At 37.9% G+C, this 27,313-nt stretch overlaps 1 protein-coding gene across 1 annotated transcript; it reads right to left on the bottom strand.

Annotated features, from left to right (window-relative positions):
- Positions 1–46: 46 nt before the first annotated feature.
- On the bottom strand, positions 47–21,856 carry LOC143885315 (photosystem II reaction center W protein, chloroplastic-like). The gene is made up of 2 exons (XM_077389424.1): positions 21,653–21,856; positions 47–491 (listed from the first exon to the last, which is right to left on the bottom strand). Exons 1-2 carry the CDS (start codon positions 21,747–21,749, stop codon positions 178–180), a joined length of 411 nt encoding a protein of 136 aa, XP_077245539.1. The 5' UTR covers positions 21,750–21,856; the 3' UTR covers positions 47–177.
- Between the last annotated feature and the right edge of the window lie 5,457 nt (positions 21,857–27,313).

The following is a 27,313-nucleotide window of genomic DNA, read 5'->3' on the forward strand; positions in this document are numbered from 1 at the left end:
TGAATTTAAGGGAGCAAAATATTGCAAGAGTAAAAAAAAAAAGAAATACACAAGCAACATGCATGTAAATTCAACATAACAGGTGGTTCTCTAGCAAACATACAAAGGCCAACCTTTCCCCCCTTTCCCTTCTCTACCAATGTCTTTTAGTTATACTGGGGACCTTTAGCCATGGACTTAGAGGGACAACCCTGACTCCTCATCCTCCTCAAGGGTGGAAGTATAAACAAAGTAAAGAGACCAAATGAGAGCAAAGATACCCAAAAGGATCCAGCCAAGAAGGTTGTTGCTCAAGCCTAAGCTCAGCCCTGTCCCCTCTGTGCTCATCCTCTCATCCACCAAAGCTAGAGCTGGGCTAGAAAAGGCTGCCGCCCCACTTGCGGCCGCCATCAACGACGCGCCCATGCTCATATTTGTTCCCTTTTTGCATGCAGATGGCTTCTCCTCTATAGAGCGCCTCACTCTTCCCCTCATTGCTATTGTCGGCAAACCTGAAACCCATTTTGATCAGGAAAAAAAATCGTTAATAATATATCATGTTGTGAACAACCAATTACTCCAAAAGCTTAAGCTGTTAGAGATGGTGTTATTTAATTATTTATACTTCAAAACTCCCCTTCACGTGTAGCCCCTCTTTTGAGTTGGCTGTACACGTGGATTTTTTATATCAAGGAGAGTTGGGTTTAGAACCCAAGACATGCCCTGAGGCAATAGCTCCGGTAGCCTGTGAACCTAACAATTACTCTAAAAGCTTAAGCAGTTAGATTTGTGTCATTTGATCATTTATACTTCAACAACCTGGACTTTCCTGCCATCTTCACGACTTCCCGATACAATCAGTGCCTTCTTGTGTGCCAATTATTCTAATTCTTAGGTGTACAACATGGATAAATTATGCTTAAAAAATTGATTAAAAATCCCTCAGAGTCAACCTTGGCCTCGTGCAACTGACTCGGTTTTACCTTTGTTGATTTCTCATCCAAGCCTACATTTGTCTCTATTGATTCAATAAAACTCCTTGGAATCACCGGAGTTAATGAAATTCGAAAACCCAAATTATTGACTCGCCTAAGTTAACTGGCTTTCACCTTGGTCGACTACTTGTGGAAGCCCAAAATTTAAGGAGTGTTAGAAAATAAGGGGAATGTTACTATGAAAAACACTTATTTAAGGAACAAGTCATGAGCAATTAGAATAATTTAGAATGCTCGTCTCGTGGACTCCGCCATTGAGATGCTATTGTAGCTTGAAATTAGGAGCATCGAACAATCCTAACCTTCCGTTTCAAGATTGAAAACTTAATAGGTAGTAGAGTGAGTTATTTTTCCTCTTCAACTTGCCAAAATAGCACATAAATCTACAAAATGACTGCACCATAAAAATGTAACATAGAAGAAAATATATCTTTCTCAAAATTTAACAAGTAGAAAATAGGGGAAATTGTTAAAAAAAATGCAAGCATTTGGTGATATTGTCAATAAAGGGTACTTTAGACACCCCATTTTGACCGAACCCTAATAAGCTTAGTTAAGATAGAAACCTTATCAAATTAGTGTTTTAGCTTCCCCATTTTGTTCCTAGAGTAGGTTAGGGTCTCATTTAGGTCCCCATGAAATTTCATCCGAATCTGTCAAGGTTTGCCTAGTGAACGAATGAAGTTTGTAGTGTAGTGCAGTATAGGAATAAGGGTGGCGATTTAGCTAGGAAATGGGGTGCGCTTGAACCTGGAAAGCTAGTTCAAGTTTACTACAGATGGCTGTCCAGGAGGAAATGCAGGCGTGCAGATTAATGTGTGATATACTCGGGGGGTTCATTATCCGGGAGCAGGGCAGTTTCATAAATAAGAAATATTCCTTTCTTCATTTCCAAATAATGATTAGAGCCTAATCTAGATTAGTAGAGATTTAGGGCTAGGATTAGTTGGGAAGGAATATTAGGAAGTGGTTAAAAATCCTTCAATCCTCACCATTGAGCATAAAGATGATTGGAGGGTTGAGATCAATTGTTAAAAGATATTTGTTGCAAATTTTTTTCCTTTCACACTTACCCTGGACCACCTTCCCGTGTATAAAAGACTAGCCAAAATGCATAGATAGGGGGTTGTCCAAGGGAAAAGGAAGAGGTAGAATATATCATTTTTTTAGGTCCATTCTTACCTCAAGCCCCCCATGTTAGTATAAAGGTAATTATAAATGCACTAGAGGTAGCTGCCCAGGAAAGAAATGGGGGGTGAATTTGCCATTTCCTTATACGGGTTCCATCGACCCAGACATGAGGGGGGTTCGTTTTTTTTTTATCAGAGTGGGAGAGGGAAAGGAGAAGAAGAAGAAAACCCTAATATCCAAACCCCTTTTCTCCGACCATTCGTCGGCCAACCTCATTGAGACACCATAATCACCACCTTGACCTCCATTTTCTCCGGCGAAAAACCCATCTTCCCCCTCATCAGCCACCACCTTCACCTTCCAAACCCATCTTCTCCAAATTCCAAACCCCATCTCCACCTCCATCTACCATTATTTCCGGCCAAGCCTCCTCCATAGCCACCCATTTTTCTTCCCTTGGCCATCACCATCAAACCCACTTCTACCAAACCCTGTCCTTCACCTTACCCACCACCGGCGAAAACCATTAAAACCCATCACATAGTAGAGAAGAGAAGGAGTAACAGAGGAGGAGAAAGAGAGAGTGAGCTTAAGCTCCACTCATTCGAACCTTCATCTCCTCCAGCCGCATCTCCGGCCGATCGTCGCCCACTCGCCCTCAACCATCATTTCCACCACCATCTCTACCATCACCTCCTCCTCCATCTCCATCTTCTCCGGGCATCTCGTCGGAATCACGCCAAGACCCCATTAAATCCACCACCATCATCTTCTCAACCCTAACCCATTTCCACCGACTTCTACCCCAACAAACCCATTTAATCATCTACATCAAACCCCACTCTGCAAAATCCAAAATCCCAAGAACCCTAACTGATTTTCCCCAATTTGCAAACCTCTTTCTTCTCTAATGTCACCATCAACCTTCATCTCATCTCCGCAACCCTAACCATTTCTCCGACCATCCAAACCCCATTAACTCCGGCGGGTTCTCATGGAGTCCGACGATCATATTCTTGATGCAACCGTTTCTGACGGCCTCTAAATTCTGACAACTCCGCGCAACTCCGATTATCATTCCCACATCATCCGATCCTCACTCAATTTGCAAGAGAAACAAAGCAAAGGGAAGAAGAATTGGATCCATCTCATTAGGAATTCTCTGACCTTCCCCATGTTCTATTTGATTGATATTTTAGAATGCTTTCATCGGTTCTTTACATTTTGGATTTCCTAACTCATTTCTCCTCTTTAATTCCACATGATTCTATTCTTAATTTGGATTGCTTATGGTGATTTCCCTTCATTTCTTTTCCCAAAAAAAAAAAGCATTTATATTAAGTCCAATTTTAGATCTGATCAGTACTTTGATTTGGGGTTTCAAAAAAACCCAGGGGACATTTACTAATATTTATGTTCTCCTTTCCAATCTGTGGTGGCCATGGCTTTTAACTAGTCAATTTTTAGGAATAGCAGGGTGATGTTTTCTTTTAGAAAAGCTTAAAAGGGATGACAAGGTATAGCAAGCTTAACATTTTTGGGGTCTTGATTTGTTTATCGAAATGAAGCAGGCCTTCTTCCTCTGTCATTTTGTTTAATTTGAAAGTAGTTTGTAGAAGGCTACTGTTGGTCTGTCATGTTCCTCTCCTGGATTGGAGGACAAAGATAAGCATTCTGTTTTAGAAGTCCCGTAGTAGGCTGATCTTTTTTGAAAGATTGCCTTGAACCCGGAAATGCCGTTCATTTGAAGGTCACTTGATATTCTTCCAGTGACACATTACAATGTTGATCGCGGTTTACAGTATATTTGTTATAATTGGTCAAGGTATTTATAGTGCAAAAGGGTTAAGCCAACTATCCCCTTATGAATATGGTTTTTTCGTATTACCTTTGTTTGTTCCTGAAATGATGTTGTGTTGTGATAGTGGTATGCCCTGAGGTAATGATTTATAGACTTGAAGAGGGGCATTGTTTCAAAATTTTGCCTATATTGGTATTAATATGTAGAGCTTACATTGACCAATTAGAATGGTGGTATTTTCACTTTAATAATCTCAAAGACAGTTCATCTCTTAAGAATTTAATATTAATTCTGTCATATGGAACTCATGAATCAGGCTTTGGTTAATGGTATAAATGTGAAAATATGGGATTGCATTGGAATTAGACTTTTCTTTTGGGGTATCTTAGACATAAATAGGTCAGGTTATTGTGTAGTATTTTCTGGGTGACCATGTAGTAACAAATACAGGGAATATTATCGTTGATCTCATTTTGTTTTACTTTCAGTATGTATTTCCATATACATCAGATTCAGCCCTATTTCTAGAGACTTTATGTCTGTTCCATTAAAATTGTGCCAAAATTTTCTCTAATCTCTTCTCAGGCTTTGATAATGTACACTCCACTGAATTCTAAACACTCAAATTTCATATTCTTCTTCATCATCAGCCCCTTCACCTCCATTATCATTTCCAGTTTTCCGGTAATTTGCCATGAAATCTGGTGGAACTTGTAATCGTTCAACTAGTCGGAATTTGACCCATGCAGTTAAAATTGAGCTGAATATAGGACTGTTATGAGTAATGTCTGTCTTAGATAATTTGTTGGAGTGGGGAATCGGCGCATTTCAGTAAGCTTGTCACTAGAGTATCTCTCGTCCAGTGACATTTGAAGGTAAGTTCTTGTTTATTCCACGTTTGTATATCCAATTTACAAAGAAAATGAGCTTAGCTGGGGGCAATTATTCAAGCAATAACATCAGCCCAATCATTCTATGTTGGTCAGATGATCTCAGTTTATTAACTCTTTTTCTTTGATCCCGTTCTAATCCTTGTTTCAACGTGATTTCCTATCCCAAGTTGGGTGTTTGATTAGTATTATGACAAGAGTTTGGCCCTTTGCATCAATCCGGATTTAATGCCAAAATTCTTAATATCTTTATGTTCTGACCAAGTGTGTGTGTCATTGAATGGCACAGTAGTAGATTTTGTTTAAGATAGATATCTTTTGAGCTTCATAATCCTCTCTTTCTTATCAGCATATGAGTTTTTTGGGAACTGTGAAAAAGTTTTGGCAGATCTTCAAACACTAAAAGATGAGGTGTCTTGGTAAAAGTGTTGAAACATAGTACGGTTAATATCACTTTCTTATCCGGTACAGCCCTCTTTTGTTATTTTCATGGTCCTAACTTGTCTTTTCTTTTAATCGGCTATAAGAAGTGAAGCTACATTTTGAGGGACTCATTAAATACAAAATGACAATACTAATTAGGAAATTAATAAAATATGGTTGTACTGATGTCATTTCCTCTGGTTCTATGTCGGCACTCATTATCTCAATAATTGCAGTAGCTCACTTTATTTCTTCATTTCTCCTAATTGATCTGTGAAAATCCTCGAAGATGCTGAGAATATTTGAATAGTCTTCAAATGGTAAGAGATAAGCTGCACTTAATGAGCATTTCCTCCTGATTCCCTTTAGGTTTGGGTTTCAATAAAGATTCTTTGAACACTTGTCTGTCATTAGAGGCCCTCATTAGGGTCTAGAGTTCAGCTAACGTTTGACATACTCATTATTTTTTCGGGAACATTCTCATGGGTTGTGGCGAAGAAGGCGTTAGCCCAATCCATCCTTAGGGGACTTGCTTAGTCCAAGTAGCATTCCCCTCTTTTCCTTTTTCATTTAGTAGACTTTCCTAGTCTTCTAGATACCTCAAGTCATTAGTAGCCTCTCATTGCAAGGGCGATGAAGGGGTTAGCCCAAGCCCATTCTTAGGGAACTTGCCAAGTTCCAGTAGCATTTCCCCTTCTCTTTTAGGAGACTTTCCCAGTCTTTTAGACACCCTTAGATATTAGTTCCCTTTATAAAGGACAATGAAAGAGTCATCTAGAGCCCCCACTAGGAGACACACTATGTCTCATTAAGGTGATTCTCCTTTGGAGACACGCCTAATCGATTAGAGCCCACCTTAGGAAGGCTACCTTGGTTTTACAGAGAGGCATGCCTTGCCTCATTTGTAGAGCCCCTATTTGGAGACAAGCCTTGTCTCATTTAGAGATTTTTTCCTTTAAGAGGCTTACCTAGCCTCATATTAGAACACCCCCTCTCTTCTAGCGAGTGTTTGACTCATTTTTTTACCCCATTCTTGGTAGCGTTATTAGCGGTCTTTGACTTATTCACCCCCCCTCTTATAGAGTTGTTAGACACCATTTGTCTTGTCAGTAACCTTTTTTAGCGTCATTGGTTAGAAGTCTGCCCTTTGGGTTAAAAGCTTTTCATCTGTCATTTGTTTAGGGATTTTACTCCATAGGTTAGATATCCTCTCCTTTGGAGACTGGCTAAGTCTCGTCATCTTTTGGTCATCTCTTTGAGATTGTTTACTCATATTTGAATTTTAGTTCCCTCGTTTGTTTTCTTTCCCCTAGGCTTTAGGGATCCTGTTTTCCTCTTTAATACCCTACCGTGATATGGTGGGTATAGAGGCTCTTCTATCGGATCCCCTTTAGCTGAAAGGGTGTTAGCACATCTTTTAAACACCAAAAATATAAAAACACTTCAAGATAAATTTAAAACATCAAAAACATTTGAAAATCCAAAAAAATCCAAAATCATCTAAAGTGTTGAGTGTTTTTTTTTAGAAGCGTAGTTTAGGAAAGTTTGTTTTCGAACTACGTTGGCTTGATCCTCTTCCACGAGGTACGTAGTGCAGCTTGGGATCTTTATCCCAAGTCCAGTCAAACTTTTGTAAATAGCATTTTAAACCTTTTTTTAAATAAACAAAAATCTTTAAAAGCCTTGTTTTCGAAAAAATCTTCCTCTAGAGTTAGGATTTTGCCCTAGATAGAGTTTTTTAGAGTTAGGGGTCTGTCCTTGGTGTTGTTTGTTTGTTGTGTGCTTGTTTTAAAGTTGGGAGTTTGTCTTAGAGTTATAGGACCGTCTCCGTCCGGTCAGTTGGCGATTCACATCGCCGACTGATGACTAGGTCTAGGATGCGTTAGTACTCCCGTTGTTTTCCTTAGGATACATGGCCTAGTACACACATGATGTAGGAACCACTTGCATTAGCTTAGGGCTAACATGCATTTAGTTAGGGCATATAGGGTGTCCTAAAATCCACAATCTATTGGAATATAAATAATCGTGTAAGAAGTTTTAATAACTAGTCCGGTCTTTTAGGTCGAGTCTAGGATAGAGGTCTAGATGTCTCAGGCATCATAGTTTAGAATAGGAGCGAAGAACTACGTTGCCTTGATTCTCGTGGAGGCGGGGATACGTAGGCTTCTTTGGATGAACATTAGATCATCTAAAGATGTTCATCCAAAGACTCGGGCTTAAGCATTAGAGTCTTAGGGTCTGTTGTTAGCACTTTAGGGCTTGTGTTTGCATATTGATGATGATTTTCGCATAGGATCATGATAGCGTGTGTTCATTTCCTTGCTTACTTACGTGCTTAGCTATAGCATTTACCTGCTTATGTGTTTTACCTACTTGCTTAGTTGTAGGTCTTACCTGCTTAGCTGTAGTTCTCACATGTTTAGCGGTAGTTCTCACATGCTTAGTTGTAATTCTCTATCTTTATTAGGTTACTGATTATTATCCTGTACTATCATCTACTGACGTTTGCTCATTGCGCAGGTTTACCTTCTTAGCTGTAGCGCTTTACAGCTTTACTGCTTATTCTATCTGTCATTTACTGCTTTCTAGATGGGATGTGTTAGGATTTTATATTTGGCGCTATATATTCGCCCCAATGTAAATAGGCGCTATGTGTTCACCATAGGTTTTCATTACTGCTTTTTCTATCTGTCATTTACTGCTTTCTAGATGGGATGTGTTAGGATTTTATATTAGGCGCTATGTATTCGCCCCAATGTAGATAGTCGCTATGCGTTCGCCATAGGTTTTCATTACTGCTTTTTCTATCTGTCATTTACTACTTTCTAGATAGGATGTGTTAGGATTTTATATTAGGCGATATGTATTCGCCCCAATATAGATAGGCGCTATGTGTTCGCCATATGTTTTTATTACTGCTTTTTCTATCTGTCATTTACTGCTTTCTAGATGGGATGTGTTAGGATTTTATATTAGGCGTTATGTATTCGCCCCAATGTAGATAGGCGCTATGTGTTCGCCGTAGGTTTTTATTTCATTATTCTTTTATTTCCCTGGCATTTTGTTTATTCCTTATTTCATTTACTATTTCTTAATTCATTTCCTGATTAACTGCTAATTTTAGATTTCCTTTCCTGTACAGACTCATACCTTTAGCTGTAGTACACATGTGTTCGTCTACCAGAACTTAGACACTCATTAGGCATGTCCCTCATAACCTAGCTATTCTTAGGTGACATTTCTTTCGGTTCTTTTGTGTGTGCTTATTTTCATCTCCGATACATGCATGATTAGATAGACGTTTTCTCGGAGATGCGTGTTCCCATTTCACATGATTCTCACGCAAAACTCTTCGAAGTTAATAAATAAATGACATAAGAGACCAAGTATTCGAACTAGGGTGAATTGTGGGTGCTCTTCGGACCTTCTCCATTCGTAACCAGGCACGAACCCATATATATTTCTGGTTATCCATCGCACAGAGGATTTGTTTTGGGGTTCCATGGCCTATCCATGGATGGCGACTCTGAGTTATTTTTAGGTACGTCTTGATTTGAGGATTTATCCTTGGATCAATAGGTATCTTATTTATCGCCACTCGTGCTATGATGTGAGGGTGGCAGCCGTTTCGAGAGTTCATTGGTAGAGTTCTCCTTCACGTTGTAGAGATCTTTGAGGATTGCAGGGGGATCTCGAGTCCCTCAGCACCTGACCTCGGGATCGAGGTCCACAGGTACCTTCTGATTTATTGTGAAATCAGAAGGTACCTTCTGATTTATTGTGAAAGACGGACTGTCAGGTACTTTTAGAAAGTGCTTAGGACAAGAATACCCTCCTTCCTTTTCCCTCCACCTTTTAACTCATTTTCCCATGCACTTTCACCTACCCACTTTCACCTTTTCCCTCCACCTTTTACCTTTTTCTTCCCTAAGCCACCCCAAACATGAGAAACTCCATGAAGAACCATTGAAGCTCCATTGCCATAAGTTCCAAAAATCCATCACCTTTTAGCTCTATTGCCATTGCCTTTTGAAAAAAAACTCAATTGGTTCTCTTTAGTTTGCTTTGGGTGCTCCGGTAGGTCCATTCTCCTCCACTTGCTTAGGTTTACTCTCCATTTTTCTTGTTTTTATGTTATTTGTGATTTGGTTTATTTTTCACCCTCTTTGTCTTTGTTTGGTTACATGTATGTTTTCACCTATCTCTATCTCTCAATGGTTCAATGGTTCTAAATGGTGCAATGGTCGTAAACATTATCAAAGATAGAGTACTCTATTTAGACACTCAGAACAGCCCATTTATACAGTTGGAATCATTATGTAGACCTAGGAACCATAATTTAGTGGTTCCGAGAGTGTAAATTATGATTCCAAGAGTGTAAATTATGGTCCAAGAGTGCAAACAGGGGTTCATACATTGTAAAAGTGATCATGAGTGTACTAATTGTGGTTTAGGTACTCATATGTATACAATCGAAACCATTATGTAGACCTCGGAACCACAATTTAGTGGTTTCGAAGGTTGCAAAAGTGATGATGAGTGTACTAATAGTGGCTTAGGTACTCATAATCAATATGCATCCAATCAGAACCATTATGTAGACCTCGGAACCAAAGTTTAGTGGTTTCGATTGGTTAAATAGTGGTTCCAAGAGTGTAAATTATGGTTCCAATAGTGAAAACAGGGGTTCATACATTGTAAAAGTGATCATGAGTGTATTAATATTGGTTTAGATACTTATAATCAGTATGTATACAATCGAAACCATTATGTAGACCTCGGAACCACAATTTAGTGGTTTCAATTGATTAAATAGTAGTTCGAAGAGTGTAAATTATGATTCCAAGAATGTAAATAGGGGTTGATACATTGTAAAAGTGATCATGAATGTATTAATAGTGGTTTAGGTACTCATAATCAGTATGTATACAATCGGAACAATTATGTAGACTTCGGAACCACAATTTAGTGGTTTCGATTGATTACATAGTGGTTCCAAGAGTGTAAGTTATGGTTCCAAGAGTGTGAATAGGGGTTCATACATTGTAATAGTATTTCAGTGGTTCCAAAAGTGATCATAAGTGTATTAATAGTGGTTTAGGTACTCATAATAGTATGTATACAATTGGAACCATTATATAGACATCGGAACCACAATTTTAGTGGTTTCAATTGATTAAATAGTGGTTTCAAGACTGTAAATTATGGTTCCAAGAGTGTAAATAGGGGTTTGGATATCACCACTAAAGCATCTTGTCTCTTAGTACCTAAAGTACTCTTCATTATCTCTATAGAACGATTTGGACTTTCCAATTTTCGAAGTCGGCAAAAGGAAGTCATAACTCTCTAACCCTCTCACTCTTTCTACAATATCCCACATGGTAGTGCAAATATTTGTAGCCGAATGCTGATTTTGGGTGGGGACCTCATGTTCCGAGCATGCTCCTTCCTTTGTTTTAGGTCATTTGGAGAGAGAGAGTAGTGGGGCCAACATTATGGATGATCCAAACCAATTACTTGATAGGCCACCAATTGGACAGTTAGGATCATCCCTTGGAATTGATTTTTGGGACACAAACCATTTGTGGGGAGGCTCACCAATTGAACAGTTAGGATCATCCCTTGGAATTGATTTTTGGGAAACAACTCATTTGTGGGGAGGCTCACCAATTGAACAGTTAGGATCACCCCTACGGAATTAATTTTGGGGACACGACCAATTAGACGGTTTGATCATCCATGGAAAATATTTTCTTGGCACAAACCATTTAGGCTGAACTCCATCAAACAGATGGTTTGGATCATTCCATGGAATTGATTTAAGGGACATAACCAATTTGCAATGAGACCTAATGGACAGCTCGGATCGTTCCATGGAATTGATTTAAGGGATGCAACCAATTAACATTGTAGCCCATCCAATGGACTGTTCGGATCATCCTATAGAAGTGGTAAGCAGGGCACGATCCGTTTATGTTGTGACCCATCCAATGGACTGGTTAGATTATCCTATGGACATATTTTGGCTACACATCCCATTTATGCCATGGCCCATCAATTGGACAATTCAGATTTACATTTTGGCCCATCAATTGGGTAGCTCGGATTAACCTATGAAAATGATTTTGTGAGGTGCAACACATTTACATTGTAGCCCATCCAATGGACGGTTCTGATCATCCCATGAAAATGGTTGGGGCCACGACCAATTTACATTTCAGCCCATCATTTGGACTGTTTGGATTAGCCCATTGAATGATTTAAGGGGGGGTGTAACTAATCCACATTGAGGCTCACCAAATGGACAGTTCGGATTATACTACGGAAATGATTTGGGGGGGCGCAAAATATTTGGGCTGTGACCTATCAATTGGATGGCTCGGATCATCCCATGGAGGTCACTATGGGGGCACACCCCTCCCGGATCTATGTCCCACAGGTTAAAATACCTTCAATGGAGTTTCTCACGTTTGGATGGCTTGGGTCTTGGGGAAGAGGAAGGTACAAGGTCAAAAGGAGGTAGGTGAAAAGTGCATGGGGAAATGAGCTAAAAGGTGGAGGGAAAAGGAATGACGATATTCTTGTCCTAAGCACTTTCTAAAAGTACCTGACAGCCCCCTCTTTCACAATAAATCAGAAGGTACCCTTTGTTGACAATATCACCAAATGTTTGCATTTTTTTAACAATTTTCCCTGAAAAATAATACCGAAGAAAATGCTATTTTTTAAGAAATAAGGGAAGAAATTAATCTAAATATTATAAAAATTGATAACACCTGAATTGTTAAAGAAAATTAAAAAAAATAGTCAAAATGGAGAAGTCTTGCAATATTCACTCACCACTTGGGTGTAACAGGCCAACATTAACTGCTCTTTTTTTTTGTATTTTCTTTTATAATCCCGAACCTCTAATTTTGATTTGAAATTATTTTGATTAGAAACGAATAATTATCTCTAAAATAGGAATTAAAAAATTGAAATACTAGAAGATCAAAGGATATAGAAGAAAATGAATGATAGAAATACATGAGATATATATATATATATATATATATATATATATATATATATATATATATATACTAGTAAAAAACCCCGTGCGATGCACGGGCCTACAAAGAATTGTACGGACCACATCATAGGTTGATCCAAACCGTCCATGTGATGGAGCACAATATAAATAGGTTGTGCCCCAAAAATCATTTCCATAAGCTGATCCTAGCCCTCCAATCTATAGAGGTTTCCATAATTCCTCTTAAATCGGATGGTTAAGATCACCCTATAGATTTTTTATTAAAAATGCATAAAGGAAGGGGGGGTAAGATTGAAATTATGTGGCTTTAATGGGTGCCTTTGTTAAAAAGCATAAAGGAGGGGGTAGGATTGAAAATATGTGGGTTGAATGGGTGCTTTTATTAAAAAAAAAGTCAAAAAAGTGATGTGTAATTCTAATAGAATTTTCAAAAAATTCAAAAAATTCTCTTCTTTTCTCTTCTGCTATATGGTATACTCGGGCCGACAAAGAACTGTACGGACCACGTCATAGGTTGATCCAAACCGTCCATGTGATGGAACACAACATAAATAGGTTGTGTCCCAAAAATCATTTCCATAGGCTGATCCTAGCCCTCCAATCTATAGATGTTTCCATAATTCCTCTTATCTTAAATCGGATGGTCAAGATCACCCTATAGTTTTTTAGTTAAAAAACCATAAAGGAGGGGGGTAAGATCGAAATTATACGGCTTTAATGGGTGCCTTTGTTAAAAGCATAAAGGAGGGGTAGGATTGCAATTATATGATTCAATGGGTGCCTTTGTTAAAAGCGTAAAGGAGGGGGGTAGGATTGAAATTATATGAGTTGAATGGATGCATTTGTTCAAAAAAATCAAAAAATGTGTGGTGTAATTCTCACGTAATGTTCAAAAAAATCGAAAAAACTCTTCTCTTTTCATCCCAGCTTATTGTATTAGATATAAATATATATATATATATATATATATATATATATATATATATATATATATATATATATATATATATACTTTATAGCAGAAGAGAAAATGGAGAATTATTGTCCATTTAACAAGTCAATGTGGATGATTTTGACGTTTTTGCCCCTCCCCACATATCTGTACATGATATCTATGTGAGGGTAAAATCGTAATCTACATCCGCAAAGTACCAACACAGGATACCTGTCTATGACAATTACGGAAAAAAACTACCAAGAAGAGGTAAAGACATATGACAATGACGAAAGAACTACTTTATATTACTCATGCAGGACACTTGCAAACTATTGACGGATTTTAGGCACCTGAAGAGCAACAACAATTATGCAAACCTCTATCGATTGGAGGGCTAGGATTAGCCTATATCGATTGGAGGGCTAGGATCAACCTATGAAAATGATTTTACGGGCACAACCGATTGATGTTGTGTTCCATCACATGGACGGTTTGGATCAACCTATAAAGCCACATAATTTCAATCTTACCCCCCTCCTCTATGCTTTTTTAATAAAAAATCTATAGGGTGATCTTAACCATCCGATTTAAGAGGAACAACATATTATGGAAACCTCTATAGATTGGAGGGCTAGGATCAGCCTATGGAAATGATTTTTGGGGCACAACCTATTTATGTTGTGCTCCATCACATTGACGGTTTGGATCAACCTATGATGTGGTCCGTATAGTTCTTTGTCGGCCCGTGCATCGCACGGGGTTTTTTACTAGTCTACTATAATAAGCTGGATGGAAAAGAAGAGAATTTTTTGATTTTTTTGAAAATTATATGAGAATTACACATCACTTTTTTTGACTTTTTTTAACAAATGCACCCATTCAACTCACATATTTTCAATCCTACCCCCTCCTTTATGCTTTTAACAAAGGCACCCATTAAAGCCATATAATTTCAATCTTACCCCCTCCTTTATGGTTTTTTAATAAAAAAATCTATAGGGTGATCTTAACCATCCGATTTAAGAGGAATTATGGAAACATCTATAGATTGGAGGGCTAGGATCAGCCTATGAAAATGATTTTTGGGGCACAACCTATTTATGTTGTGTTCCATCACATGGACGGTTTGGATCAACCTATGACGTGGTCCGTACAGTTCTTTGTCGGCTCGTGCATCGCAAGGGTTTTTTACTAGTATATATATATATATATATATATATATATATATATATATGTATATATATCAGAAGAGAAAAGGAGAGAATTATTTGAATTTCTCTCAAAATTCTATGAGAATTACACATCACTTTTTTAACTTTTTTTAACAAAGGCACCCATTCAACCCACATATTTTCAATCTTACCCCCTCCTTTATGCTTTTTAACAAAGGCACCCATGAAAGCCACATAATTTCAATCCTACCCCCCTCCTTTATGCTTCTTTAATTATGGAAACCTATATAAATTGGAGGGCTAGGATCAGCCTGTGGAAATGATCTTACGGGCACAACCTATTGATGTTGTGTTCTATCACATGGACGGTTTGGATCAACCGATGATGCGGTCCGTACAGTTCTTTGTCGGCCCGTGCATCGCACTAGATTTTTTACTAGTGTGTGTGTATATATATATATATATATATATATGTGAGAAAACGATTCCTACGCATATGTGTAGAGAGTTCTCTACACACTAGCTTAAAATACAGTGGGGGCCCACATTGTTTGAATGATCCAAGCCATCCATTTTAAAGGCCCTCACATAGATAGGGTGTCTACAAAAAATCAGATCCATAGGATCATCCCTACCCTACGATTTGTGGAGGTAAAATGGATATCTTTAAACCTTCACAAATTAGTCCAATTTTTGCCTCCACAGTTCGAATGGTTAGGATGATCCTATGGATCTGATTTTTTGTGGACACCCTATCTATGTGAGGGCCTTAAAAATGAATGGTTTGGATCACCCAAATAATGTGGCCCCCATTGTATTTTAAGCTAGTGTGTAGATAACTTATCTACACATGTGTGTAGGAACCGTTCTCTCTCTCTCTCTCTCTCTCTCTCTCTCTATATATATATATATATATATATATATATATATATATATATATGAGAATAGTGTTCCTACGCAGCTGCTCAGATAGCTTATCTAAGCAGCTGCTTCAAAAACTCATGTGGCCCACATTTTTTAGGTGATCCAAAGCATTCATTTGAAAGGCCCTTCCATGGATAGGGTGTGTACCAAAAATCAGCCCTGTAGGATCATCCTAACCCAATCAAAGGTGGAGGGGAAAATGGACAGACACTGTTTCTCACCATTTTTCCCTCCACAAATGGGAGGGTTAGGATGATCCTAAAGGGCTCATTTTTTGTACACACCCTATCCATGGAAGGGCCTTCCAAATGAATGCTTTGGATCACCCCAAAAATGTGGGGCCACATGAGTTTTTGAAGCAGCTGCTCTGATAAGCTATCTGAGGAGCTGCACATGAACACTTTTCTCATATATATATATATATATATATATATATATATATATATATATAGAGAGAGAGAGAGAGAGAGAGAGAGAGAAAAAGGAATTTCTTTTCTTTTTCTGTGAGATTTACACATCAGCATTACTCTTTTACCATTAACCCCTTTGCTAATATCTAACATCTATCTCTATGAGAAATTATTTGAGGGTAAAATCATAATCTACATACGAAAAGTACCGACCCAGGGTACCTGTCTATGACAATTACGGATAAAAACTACCAAGAAGAGGTAAACACATATGACAATGATGAAAGAACTACTTTATATTACTCATGCAGGACACTTGCAAAATATTGACGAATTCCGAGCACCTAAAGAGGAACAACAATTATGGAAACCTCCAATCGGGCTAGGATCAGCCTATATCGATTGGAGGGCTAGGATCAACCTATGGAAATGATTTTACGGGCACAACCGATTGATGTTGTGTTCCATCACATGGACGGTTTAGATCAACCTATAACCCGCTATAGATCGAAGGGTTTGGATCAACCTATGAAAATTATAGAAAATGAAAGGATTTTTTGAATTATTTGAAAATTCTATGCGAATTACACATCACTTTTTGACTTTTTTTAACAAAGGCACCCATTCAACCCACATATTTTCAATCCTACCCCCTCCTTTATACTTTTTAACAAAGGCACCCATTAAAGCCAAATAATTTCAATCTTACCGGATAATCCTATGGTGTGGGCCATACCGTACTTTAATAAAGTGAGGAGTGTGATCATCCAAATATAGTAGTGCGGATAACATTTCCCTTTGTTAATTGTTAGTCCCTGTTTGGATTTTGAGAATCAATTGTGAGTTAAAAACTGATTATTGGTGACTCACTATTGGTTCTCAAAATCCAAAACAACCCGGCTTGAGTTGAAGTGGTCAGCAATTGGTACCATATCAAATCGGGTCAACACGACCCAACCCAACCTGAATTGGAAATCGGGTTGAGAAAATTGCAAATGGGGTTGGGACGGGTTGAACCCAGTCAGGTTGGAAATCGGGTTGGGTCAGGTTGGGTTGGAAATTATGGGTTCCTCGGGTTGGGTCAGGTTGAGACCCAAGTTGCACCCCTAACGATGACGAAAAAACTACTTTTCCTTATTCACTATGTGCGGGTCAAATTACAGAAAGTTTGATATTACGAATACAGGACACCTGTAAAAATATTGATGAATTCTGGGCAGCTTAAGAGGAACAACAATTATGGAAACCTCTATAGATTGGACGGCTAGGATCAGCCTATGGAAATTATTTTACGGGCACAACCTATTTATGTTATGTTCCATCACATGGACGATTTAGATCGACCTATGATGTGGTCTGTACAATTCTTTGTCAGCCCGTGCATCGCACAGGGTTTTTTGCTAGTATATATATATATAGCAGAAGAGAAAATGAGAGAATTATTTGAATTTCTCCCAAAATTCTAATAGAATTGCACATCACTTGTTTTTACTTTTTTTAACAAAGGCACCCATTCAACCCACATATTTTCAATCCTACCCCCTCCTTTATGCTTTTTAACAAAGGCACTCATTAAAGCCACATAATTTCGATCATACCCCCCTCCTTTATGCTTTTGTAATAAAAATAGTAGACGAAGTCAACATAGTGACGTTTTTTCTTTGCAAAATTACGGAGGCACCTTAAGAGGAACAACATATTATGGAAACCTCTATAGATTGGAGGTCTAGGATCAACCTATGGAAATGATTTTACAGGCACAACCTATTTCTATTGTGTTCCATCACATGGATGGTTTGGATCAACCTATGATGTGGTCCGTACAGTTCTTTGTCGGCCCGTGCATCGCACAGAGTTTTTTACTAGTGTGTGTGTGTGTGTGTGTGTGTGTGTATATATATATATATATATATATATATATATATATATATATATATATATATATATATGAGGAAAATGATTGTACGTTCGAGCGTACCAAGCTTATGGTATGCTCAAGTGCCCCAATCACATGGGTCTCATATTTTTTTGTGGTGATCCAAAGCATTCATTTGCAAGGCCCTATCATAGATAGGGTGTATACCAAAAATCAGCTCCATTAAATCACTCTAACCCCTCCAAAAGTGGAGGGCAAGAATGGGCAGATTTGTGGTTTGTCCATTTTGCCCTCCACAAATTGATGGGTTAGGATGATCCTATGGAGCTGATTTTTGGTACACACCCCATCTATGTAAGGGCCTTTCAAATGAATGCTTTGGATCATCCTAACAAAGTGGGCCCATATGTGATTGGGCACTCGAGCGTACCGTAAGTTTGGTACGCTCGAGCATACAACCCTTTTCCTATATATATATATATATATATATATATATATATAGAGGAAAAGGATTGTGAGCTTGAGCGTTGGAACCTTATGGTGAGCTTGAGCTTTCAAACCAATGAGGCCCACATTGTTAGGATGATCCAAAGCATTCACTTACATAGATAGGGTGTGTACAAAAAATCAGCTCCATAGGATCATCCTAACCCATCCATTTGTGGAGGTCAAAATGGACAGACCACAAATCTGCCCATTTTTGCCCTCCACTTTTGGACGGGTTAGGATGATTCAATGGAGCTGATTTTTGGTACACACCCTATCTATGATAGGGCCTTGCAAATGAATGGTTTGGATCCTCACAGAAATTGTGGGACCCATGTGATTGGTGCACTCAAGCGCACCATTTCCTATTAGAGCTTGAGCGCACGAACATATTCCTCATATATATATATATATATATATATATATATATATATATATATATATATATATATATATATATATATAAAACAAGCGCATGTGCTCGCGGAACATAATACTGTGATACCCAGTAGTGCAGATCGGATCGATTTTTTGGAATTTTGGTTGTGCTTTTACGAAAAATCAGGACTGGTTGGGGTTGATTCCAATTCATTTTTTAACGAAAGCTCAACCCGACCCAACCAGATTGCACCCTTAGGGGCCGTTTGGATATGCGGATTTAAGAATCTTGGATTTCCTCAAAATCCTGGATGGGAGATGAGAGAAGAAGGAGACTGTCCATCGTTTCATGATTTCTCGCTCTTCTTTCCATCGAGCGATTGTCCCATGTTTTCAGGTTCTAGAAATCTCATGAGGGGGAAGAGATTTCTAAAACCTGGATTTCCTCAAACCCTTCATCAACAATCTACTTCCCCCGCATCTACAACCTACTTCCATTGTAAAATCTAGAATTTTACACCTCTTTCAAACTAAAACCTGGATTTTAAAATCCACTTATCCAAACAGCCCCTTAGTATACCCATTAGAGAATTTGATCAGACTCTCCGACAATAATTGACTCCGACAATAATTGACTGCCGGGTATCCACCAAATCATTCACAACTCCAAAGATACCCGTGCAATGAAAATATGATAATTTCATGAAATTTGCATTTTTTGTATAGAAAACTTTCCTCAATATGAGCTGAATTTTCAGGTTTTTGAACTATGCAGACTCACCCTAGAGTTGGAAGGCCAAGAAACACCATAATAGGCCAAAGACTGATCCATCTGTATAGAGTATGAATGTGTTTTTTACTCTTCAACTTGAAAAAAAGGCATAAATCTAGATAAAAAATTCTTGCATAGGCTCTGTTTCTTTTGAAGGAAAATGGGCATGAAATTTGAATTAAGCCCATTTTTACTAGGGCTGCAACTCGAGCCGGGTTTTACCCTACCCGCATCGACCCGACCCGAAAATACCCTGGGTTGGGTTCAGGTTTCATGGGTTTCGGGTCGAGCTGGGTTTAGCATTCAAAAGCCCGCATGAATCTTGGGTCGAGCCGGGTTTGAAGGGGCCCGACCCGACCCGACCCGAGTTACATAAGTTATAGTATGTACATTTTTTTCTATTGTTAGTTAAAAGTTAAAAGTGAAAACCCACGCACCCACTGTTACTGTATGTGAGTGTAATTTCTGCTTCTATGAGTCGAGTTGATTCAAGTGTTTGATTCAGCATTGTTTGATTGTAATTACAACATTGTTTGATTACAGCATTGTTTGATTCAAGTGTAGTGTGAGTGTAATTACATCATTGTTTGATTCAAGTGTAATGTGAGTGTAATTTCTGCTTCTATGAGTTGAGTTGCCTTGCCAAACAAGAATTTTCCTTAAAAAATTGCGTCAACGTGAAAAAACCCGACCCGACCCGAACCGACCCGAGATTTATCATGGGTAGCGCCGGGTTTGGGAATCGAGGGTTTTCCGAAAAAAAACCCGACCCGACCCGACCCGAGATATTTCTCGGGTGGGGTTGGGTTCTCTAAAACCCGACCCGCCCGAACCGAGTTGCAGCCCTAATTTTTACACTTCGAAATGAGCGTAAAATTTTATTTTGGGAAATGATTTTAACACTACCTCGTCTTTTTGTTTTTAATTGAGTTGTCAGAGCTTTCTGGGAAATGTAAATAATCTTTTGACAGTCCTTAAAACCTTTATTTTAGGAAATGACCAGAAGCTCGCTACATATCAAAACAAAGGATTCTTAAAATCATTTCCCTTTATTTTACCCCCATTTCATGTCGAAATAAACAGAGCCATGTTAGATAATAATACCGAAGAAAATGACATTTTTTTAAGAAATAAGAGAAGAAATTAATCTACTTATCATAAAAATGGATAACTGCTGAATTAAAAAGAAAATTAAATTAGCCAAAATGAAGAAGTCGTGCAATATTCATCATCACTGGGTATAACACACCAACATAAACTCACCTTTTTTCGTATTTTCTTTTTTAATCACGAATCACTAATTTAGATTTGAATTTATTTTAATTATAAACGTATAATTATCTCTGAAATAGGAATTAAAAAATAGCAAAACAAGAAGATCAAAGGATAGAAAAAAAAATGATTGTCAGGGAAATTATATTCCCCAGTTAAGTTTTAAAGGCAGACGAAAATGTTAAAGGTGGTGAATTTATCCTCAAGCGGTGAACCATTCTCACAGAAATCATTAGGACGGGGGATATCATTTCCCATGTCAGAAACACATGTTATAACAAAAACATGTGCTCCTGTAACATGATATTGTGTTACCCAGGAGTGCACCTCGGGTTGATTTTTGAGAATTTTTGTTGACCTTTCCCCATAAAACTGGGTTGGGTTCCGGTTGATTCCAATTCAATTTTTAGCAAAAGCTCAACCTGACCCGACCCAGGTTGCACCTGTAGCGATACCCAATAAAGAATTTGATCGGTCCAGATTACTCCTACAATGATTGACAGCCAGTAAAAACTAAGGCCATGTCTTTTTTTTCATTATAAATTGGGAAATGATTTATGCACTCCATTGTTTTGAAAAACATGCCCTCCACTTGTTTATCGTGTAGTATTTTACGGTTCTCAAAAAGCTCTTAAGCCCTTTAAATACTAAACGACAAACAAGTGAGCGCATGTTTATCAAAACATTAGAGCGCTGAAATCATTTTCCCATAAATTTAGGGAGATGATAAATTCACACCCCCTGTGAGATAATTTGCCTCCCCCAACCCAAATAACGTCAGTTGTGGCAAACTTATCGCTTTTTGAGGTCAAATCACGTTATAAGGGGTGTGAATTATCCTTAGGGGTGCGAATTTATCATCACCCTAAATTTAGTGTCTACAAGTGGCCAGAGAGGGGTAGGACGGGTGGGAGAAAGAGAGGCTTGAGATGGCACAACTGCGATGAGGGTGAGAAGTTGCTATAAGTTAGGAAAAAGTCGATTCTATTTTAGTAGAGTTTTTTGTTTCATGATTTTAGAGACACTAATTTCCTGAATTTTTTTTCCTGATTTTCAGCCACTTTACCTGCCCCACGCCTCTCTCACCACTTGGAGACACTAGTTTACCAAGAAAAAAAAAAAGACGGTAGCCAATCGTGCCCTAAGTTTCTTTTAGTATCTGAATTTTACCTAGAACGGGTGATGATGAGGCCCCGATCGCCCCCTTCCGCACTAGGGCCGTGCCGGCTATGGTTGAAGTTGGAGTGGTTGCAGAGATGGAGGCCATTTTTTCCGGACTGTGCAAGGAGAAGATGAGGAGACAAACTGATGGTTTTTGTTTGCCAGTAAGTGTTGCAAGACAAAAAAAGTGGTAGTTTATTTCATTAACGAATTATTTCAAATGCTTTGTACTTGGACCACACAAATATGGATAGGTAGATAGGCTTCTTCAAATTATCATCATCACACATCCAATCATTGCCCTCCACATGTGCACATATATCCATAGATTCCCTCTTTATATACAATAGCAAGAGAACAACAGTTTCCCTGTTTGGATTGCAGGAAAACAATTTCTTATGGAAAAAAATTTCTTGAGAAAATTTTTCTTATTTTCTTTCTACAATTTAGATGGAAATAATATGATTATGGTTAATTTAAAGGGAAATTATCATAATTGATGCCCCCTCTAAATAAAAATTGAATAGGGTTGGTTCAAGTTAACTTCTTTTTTTGTAAAAAAAAAGTGGAAATTTTACAAATATTTTTTCTTAGCAAAATTTTCTAGAAATTCATGTAATCCAAAACAAATTCCACATCCATTTTTAAATGGAAAATGGGTGTAAATTTTGTTTTATGTGCATTTTACGTTGATCCGGATGACAACTATAAATGAGGCCAAATGCCATTGAGAAGACCTTTATTAAATGATCATACGCCCTTCATCTCTCACCCTGATTTAGGGTTCCTTGATCTCTTGTCCTGATTAGGGTTCCACGAAGAAAAGCTTACCCATTAATCTTCCAAATTGACTCCAAGTCGCTTAGGAGAATCTCAACTTTTTTGTCATTTTTAGCCGTACAAATTGGCCTAGGGGAGAAACGGAGATACAAGTAGCTGAACAGACTTGTAAGCCGGAAGGCTATCGATCACCAATGTTTTGATTGCAACCAAACCCATATTGATTGATTATGCCGATGTTGTTTGCCTATGAGATGAACAGGATTAATACACTAAAGGCTAGCAAGACGACGTGGACATTACAAGCGACCTTTGGAACCTTGGCACACACAATTTGAAGGTTGATTAAAGCCAACAAGAAGATTGAAGACTCAAGAAGCCCAGAAGAGAAGATGTTTCTCATGAAGTTTAGATTGTAAAGTCTCTCTTGGTTGTTTGAGTGTATTTGGCAATTAGGGAGGTTTAAAATGAACTTAGACATCTCTAGGAATCACACTCCCTATAATAGACCCAAAGTCCGTAGTAAATTTCCTCAAGAAATTTAATTTTAAGTATCTAGAGGAATTACGGACGTCCGGGGTTCTGGCGAACGTCCGTCTGCAACTCGAAGAGTTAAAACTGGATAACTGAGGAAATTACGGACGTCAAGGAAATTTGCGGACGTCCGTCTGAAACCTGGAAGGTTCGATAAAAACAACTGAGAATATGGAGGTCGTCCGGGATATTCCGGACGTCCGTGATCGGTCATTGGCGCGTGCTTTGAATTTCAAACGGCTATTTTTGCCGGTCGCCCAGACTTCGTCCGCAACGCGTTTAAAAGCCAAAATTTAGGGTTTTTGCTTCTCTTGCTATATATTCATCATTTTGAGAACCCTAAATAGGACTCTTACACTCTTGAGAAGTTCTAGCCACCATCTTTAAAACCCTAACTCTCACCTATTATCTCCTTGCCATTAAATGTGAGAATAACTTCCATTAATCTCTTCTTGGTGCCATTACATTCATTTTCTTAAGAGAGATTTATTATGGTATATTTTTTAGTGAGACAAGAGTCATTATTGAGCATTACCTTTGTATTTGCCTATTGAAGAGGCTTGTGAGCATTTACTTTCTTTCTATCATTGTAAAAGAAGGGTTGTGACCCTTGAAGAGTTTAAAGACTCACTGCTTGTAAGGGGCCCTTGGACCCAGGCGTGGTGTGGTGTCCAAATAGTGGAGAATCCCAAGGACGACAAACTTGGAAAAGTGGAGTAGGTCTTTTGAGAAGACCGAACCACTATAAATTTTGGTGTTCTTGTTGTAGTGTGCCTTCTACTCTCTCTCTCTCATTTTGTGTGGTAATATCTCAACCTCTTTACTTTACAAGTACTTGCTAGATAACTTCAAAGTAATTGATAAAATCTTTCAAAACAAGATTTTCAAAACAACTAATTTTCTATAAAACCTAATTCACCCCCCCCCCCCCTCTTAGGTTGCCTAGTCTATTTTCACTTGGTATCAGAGCTAGGACTCTTAACATAGGATTTTGATTTCTCAAAATCTTACAAGAGTAAAAGATCATGGCAACCCCTCAAGAAAAGGTCGAAGGACAATCCGTAACTAGACCACCTTATTTTAATAGCTCAAACTATGGATGTTGGAAAACTAGAATGACATTTTTTCTTCAATCACATGACTATGAGATGTGGGAACTAATTGAAGATGGATATATTCATCCCACAACCGATAGAAGTGAGTGGTCGGCCGCTCAAAAGAAGAGAGCCGCCTTAAACGCCAAAGGAGTAAACACAATTTTTTGTGTGTTATCTCCCGATGAGTTCAATCGAGTCTCTACTTGCAAAACGGCTAAAGAAATTTGGACCACCCTTGCAACTACTCACGAGGGAACCACTCAAGTTAAAAAGACCAAAATAAATATTCTTGTTAGTGATTTTGAAGATTTCAAAATGAAAAATGATGAATCTATTTCCGAAATGTATACCCGCTTCACTAACATTGTGAATGAGTTGGAAGGATTAGGTAAAGTCTACACAAATGAAGAGATCGTGAACAAGCTACTTCGATCACTCCCCGCTTCTTGGGATCCAAAGATCACTGCTATTGAAGAAGCATAGAATCTCTACACCATCCTTCTAGAAGAACCTGTTGGGTCTCTCATTACCCACGAGATGAAGATGAAAAAGAGAGCGGACCAACAAGGCCATAAGGACAACCCACAGAAGAAGGGTGTTGCCTTCAAGGCCAAAGCGAATAGTAAAAGCGAGAGTGAATGAGAGAAATTTCAAAACCTAGGAGAAGGTCTAACTCTCCTCAAAAAGAAGTTCTACCACTTCTCAAGGAGAAAGAAAGGAGGCTTCAAGAAAGACAAGTCATCATGGAGAGACAAAGATGAAAAAGAAGATGATCCTCCAAGGTGCTATAGATGCAAGAAAGTTGGACACATCCGGCCTAATTGTCCCCTAAACAAACAAGAGGACAATTCAAGAAGAAAGAAGAAGGAAAAGAACAAAAGTTTCGGTGTAACTTGGGACGAACTAAGTTGCTCATCTGCAAGCGAGTCAAGCGAAGAAGAAGATCTTAATATGTTCTTCATGGCATTTGAATCCCATGAGGAAGAGGTATCTATCGAACCGCTTGACTCCGAAAGTGAATTAATTGAAAATGAAAATGATATTGACAAACCCTTTACATATGATGAACTCTTTGATGCTTGTGAAAAGTTTCAAGAAGGTCTCCTTCTTGAAGTTTCAAGAAGGTCTCCTTCTTGAAGTTTCAAGGAGCAAGAACCTAAAGAGCCCACTCGAGAAAATCACAAAAGAATTTGGAATTGTAACAAGGGAACGAGATCTTCTCGCCTATGAAAACAACTCTTTGAATCAAAGAATTGGTAATCTTGTCTTGAAAAATAAAGAATTGAAAGAAGAAAATGAAAAGATATACGAAGATATTGAAAAACTCTATCTTGAAAATAAAGAATTGAAACAAGATAATGATAAGCTCCAACTAAAGTTTTCATGTGGAAAGTCTAAACTTAATGAAATTCTTGAGAATAACTTTTCTAATGGAATGGCCGGTTTGTGATACCAAAAATTCCAAAGAAAAAGTCTCACAAGAACAAGTTCATACAACCACATAGACAAAGGAAGACTCCAAAGTCATATACAAAATCCAACACAATTGTTCCTTCTTGTCATTATTGTGAAAAAAGTGGACACTACAACTATGCTTGTAGAATGAGAAGACAAATAAATGTGAAGTACATATGGGTTAGAAAGGATGAATTGTATGATACTAACATTGAAGGACCCAAGAGAACTTGGGTACCTAAGTCTAGAACATGAAATTTGCCTTGTAGATTTGTGTGAAAGGAAGTATCAACACCGACAAATGGTACTTGGATAGCGGATGTTCAAGACACATGACTGAAAACTCATCCAAGTTATCCTCAATCACCATGGGTAATCAAGGTAAGGTAACCTTCGGCGACGACAAGAAAGGAAAGATCATCGGGGAAGGCACAATTACTTTTAAAGATATAACTATATCCAATGTTTTGCTTGTTGATGGTTTTGCTATGAATCTGCTTAGTATAAGTCAACCTTGTGGTGTTGGTAATGAAGTTACCTTTAGGAATGATAAATGCATTATCAAAGGCACACACATTAACACAGTTAGTTTCACTGCCACTAGAAATGACAATGTTTAACTCTTGCACTAGAAGAACTCACAACTCAAAATGTCAAATGTCTTTCTTCTATAGATAATAACTCATGGACCTGGCATAGAAGAATAGCACATGCACATATGGAATCGTTGTCTAAACTTTGCAATAAGGAAATTGTCAATGGTTTGCCTAAGCTTAAATACTCTAATGATCATGTTTGAAGAGCTTGTCAACAAGGAACACAAGCCAAAGACTCATTTAAACCCAAAAGCATAATGTCTACCACTAGACCTATACAACTTTTTCATATGGATATATTTGGTCCTATGAAAACTTATAGCATCGGTGGAAAGATATATGTATATGTGGTTGTTGATGATTTTTCTAGATATACATGGGTTATGTTTTTTAGTAGTAAAGATGAAACTTTTCAAATATTTTTCAAATTATGTAATAAGGTTCAAAATGAAAAAGGAACTTCCATAACATCTATAAGAAATGATCATGGAACCGAATTTGAAAAAATTAATTTTGAAAACTATTGCTCAAAACACGGAATTGATCATAATTTCTCTAGACCTAGAACTCCCCAACAAAATGGTGTAGTGGAGAGGAAGAATAGACTGCTTCAAGAGATGGCAAGAACTATGTTAAATAATTATAGCACCCCTAAACATTTCTGGGCCAAAGCCATTAATACGGCATGCTATGTCAGTAATAGAGTCCTTATAAGACCAAAAACTCTTGAGACTCCATATGAACTTTGGAAAGAAAGAAAACCTAATAAAAGTCATTTTAAAGTCTTTGGTTGTAAATGTTATATTCTAAATATCAAAGATAATCTTCACAAATTTGATCCAAAGTCGGATGACGGAATCTTTCTTGGGTACTCTAACCGAAGTAAAGCATATAGAGTTTATAACAAGAGAACCTTAATTGTTGAAGAAAAGAAGAAATTCTAACAAGAAGAACCTTAAAATTTGATGGCTCTCAATACCCTAAATCAACAATTAATGATGAAGAAGAAGAAACTTCCGAAAAATCTCTAGAAAACAGTGAAACTAATGATATCACAAAGAAATTAGATGAAGCTAATCTTGAAAATGAAGAAGAAGAAGAAATTCTAAACAACAAAGGAAAAAGGATCATGATAAATCACCATAATTCACAAATATTAGGTGATCCTTCTCAAGGAATCAAAACAAGGTCCCATTATAGAACTATAT

The sequence above is a fragment of the Tasmannia lanceolata genome, unplaced genomic scaffold, assembly GCF_043159265.1.
Source record: "Tasmannia lanceolata isolate RefF3 unplaced genomic scaffold, GAP_Taslan_0.1 ptg000008l, whole genome shotgun sequence".
Taxonomy (NCBI): Eukaryota; Viridiplantae; Streptophyta; class Magnoliopsida; order Canellales; family Winteraceae; genus Tasmannia; species Tasmannia lanceolata.

Excerpts from the sequence above, each read along its gene's own strand:
- LOC143885315 (XM_077389424.1), bottom strand. The coding sequence starts at position 21,749 with ATGGCCTCCATCTCTGCAACCACTCCAACTTCAACCATAGCCGGCACG. Across the intron at positions 492-21,652 it reads CTCATCATCACCCGTTCTAG|GTTTGCCGACAATAGCAATG; the intron begins GTAAAATTCAGA and ends AATGGGTTTCAG.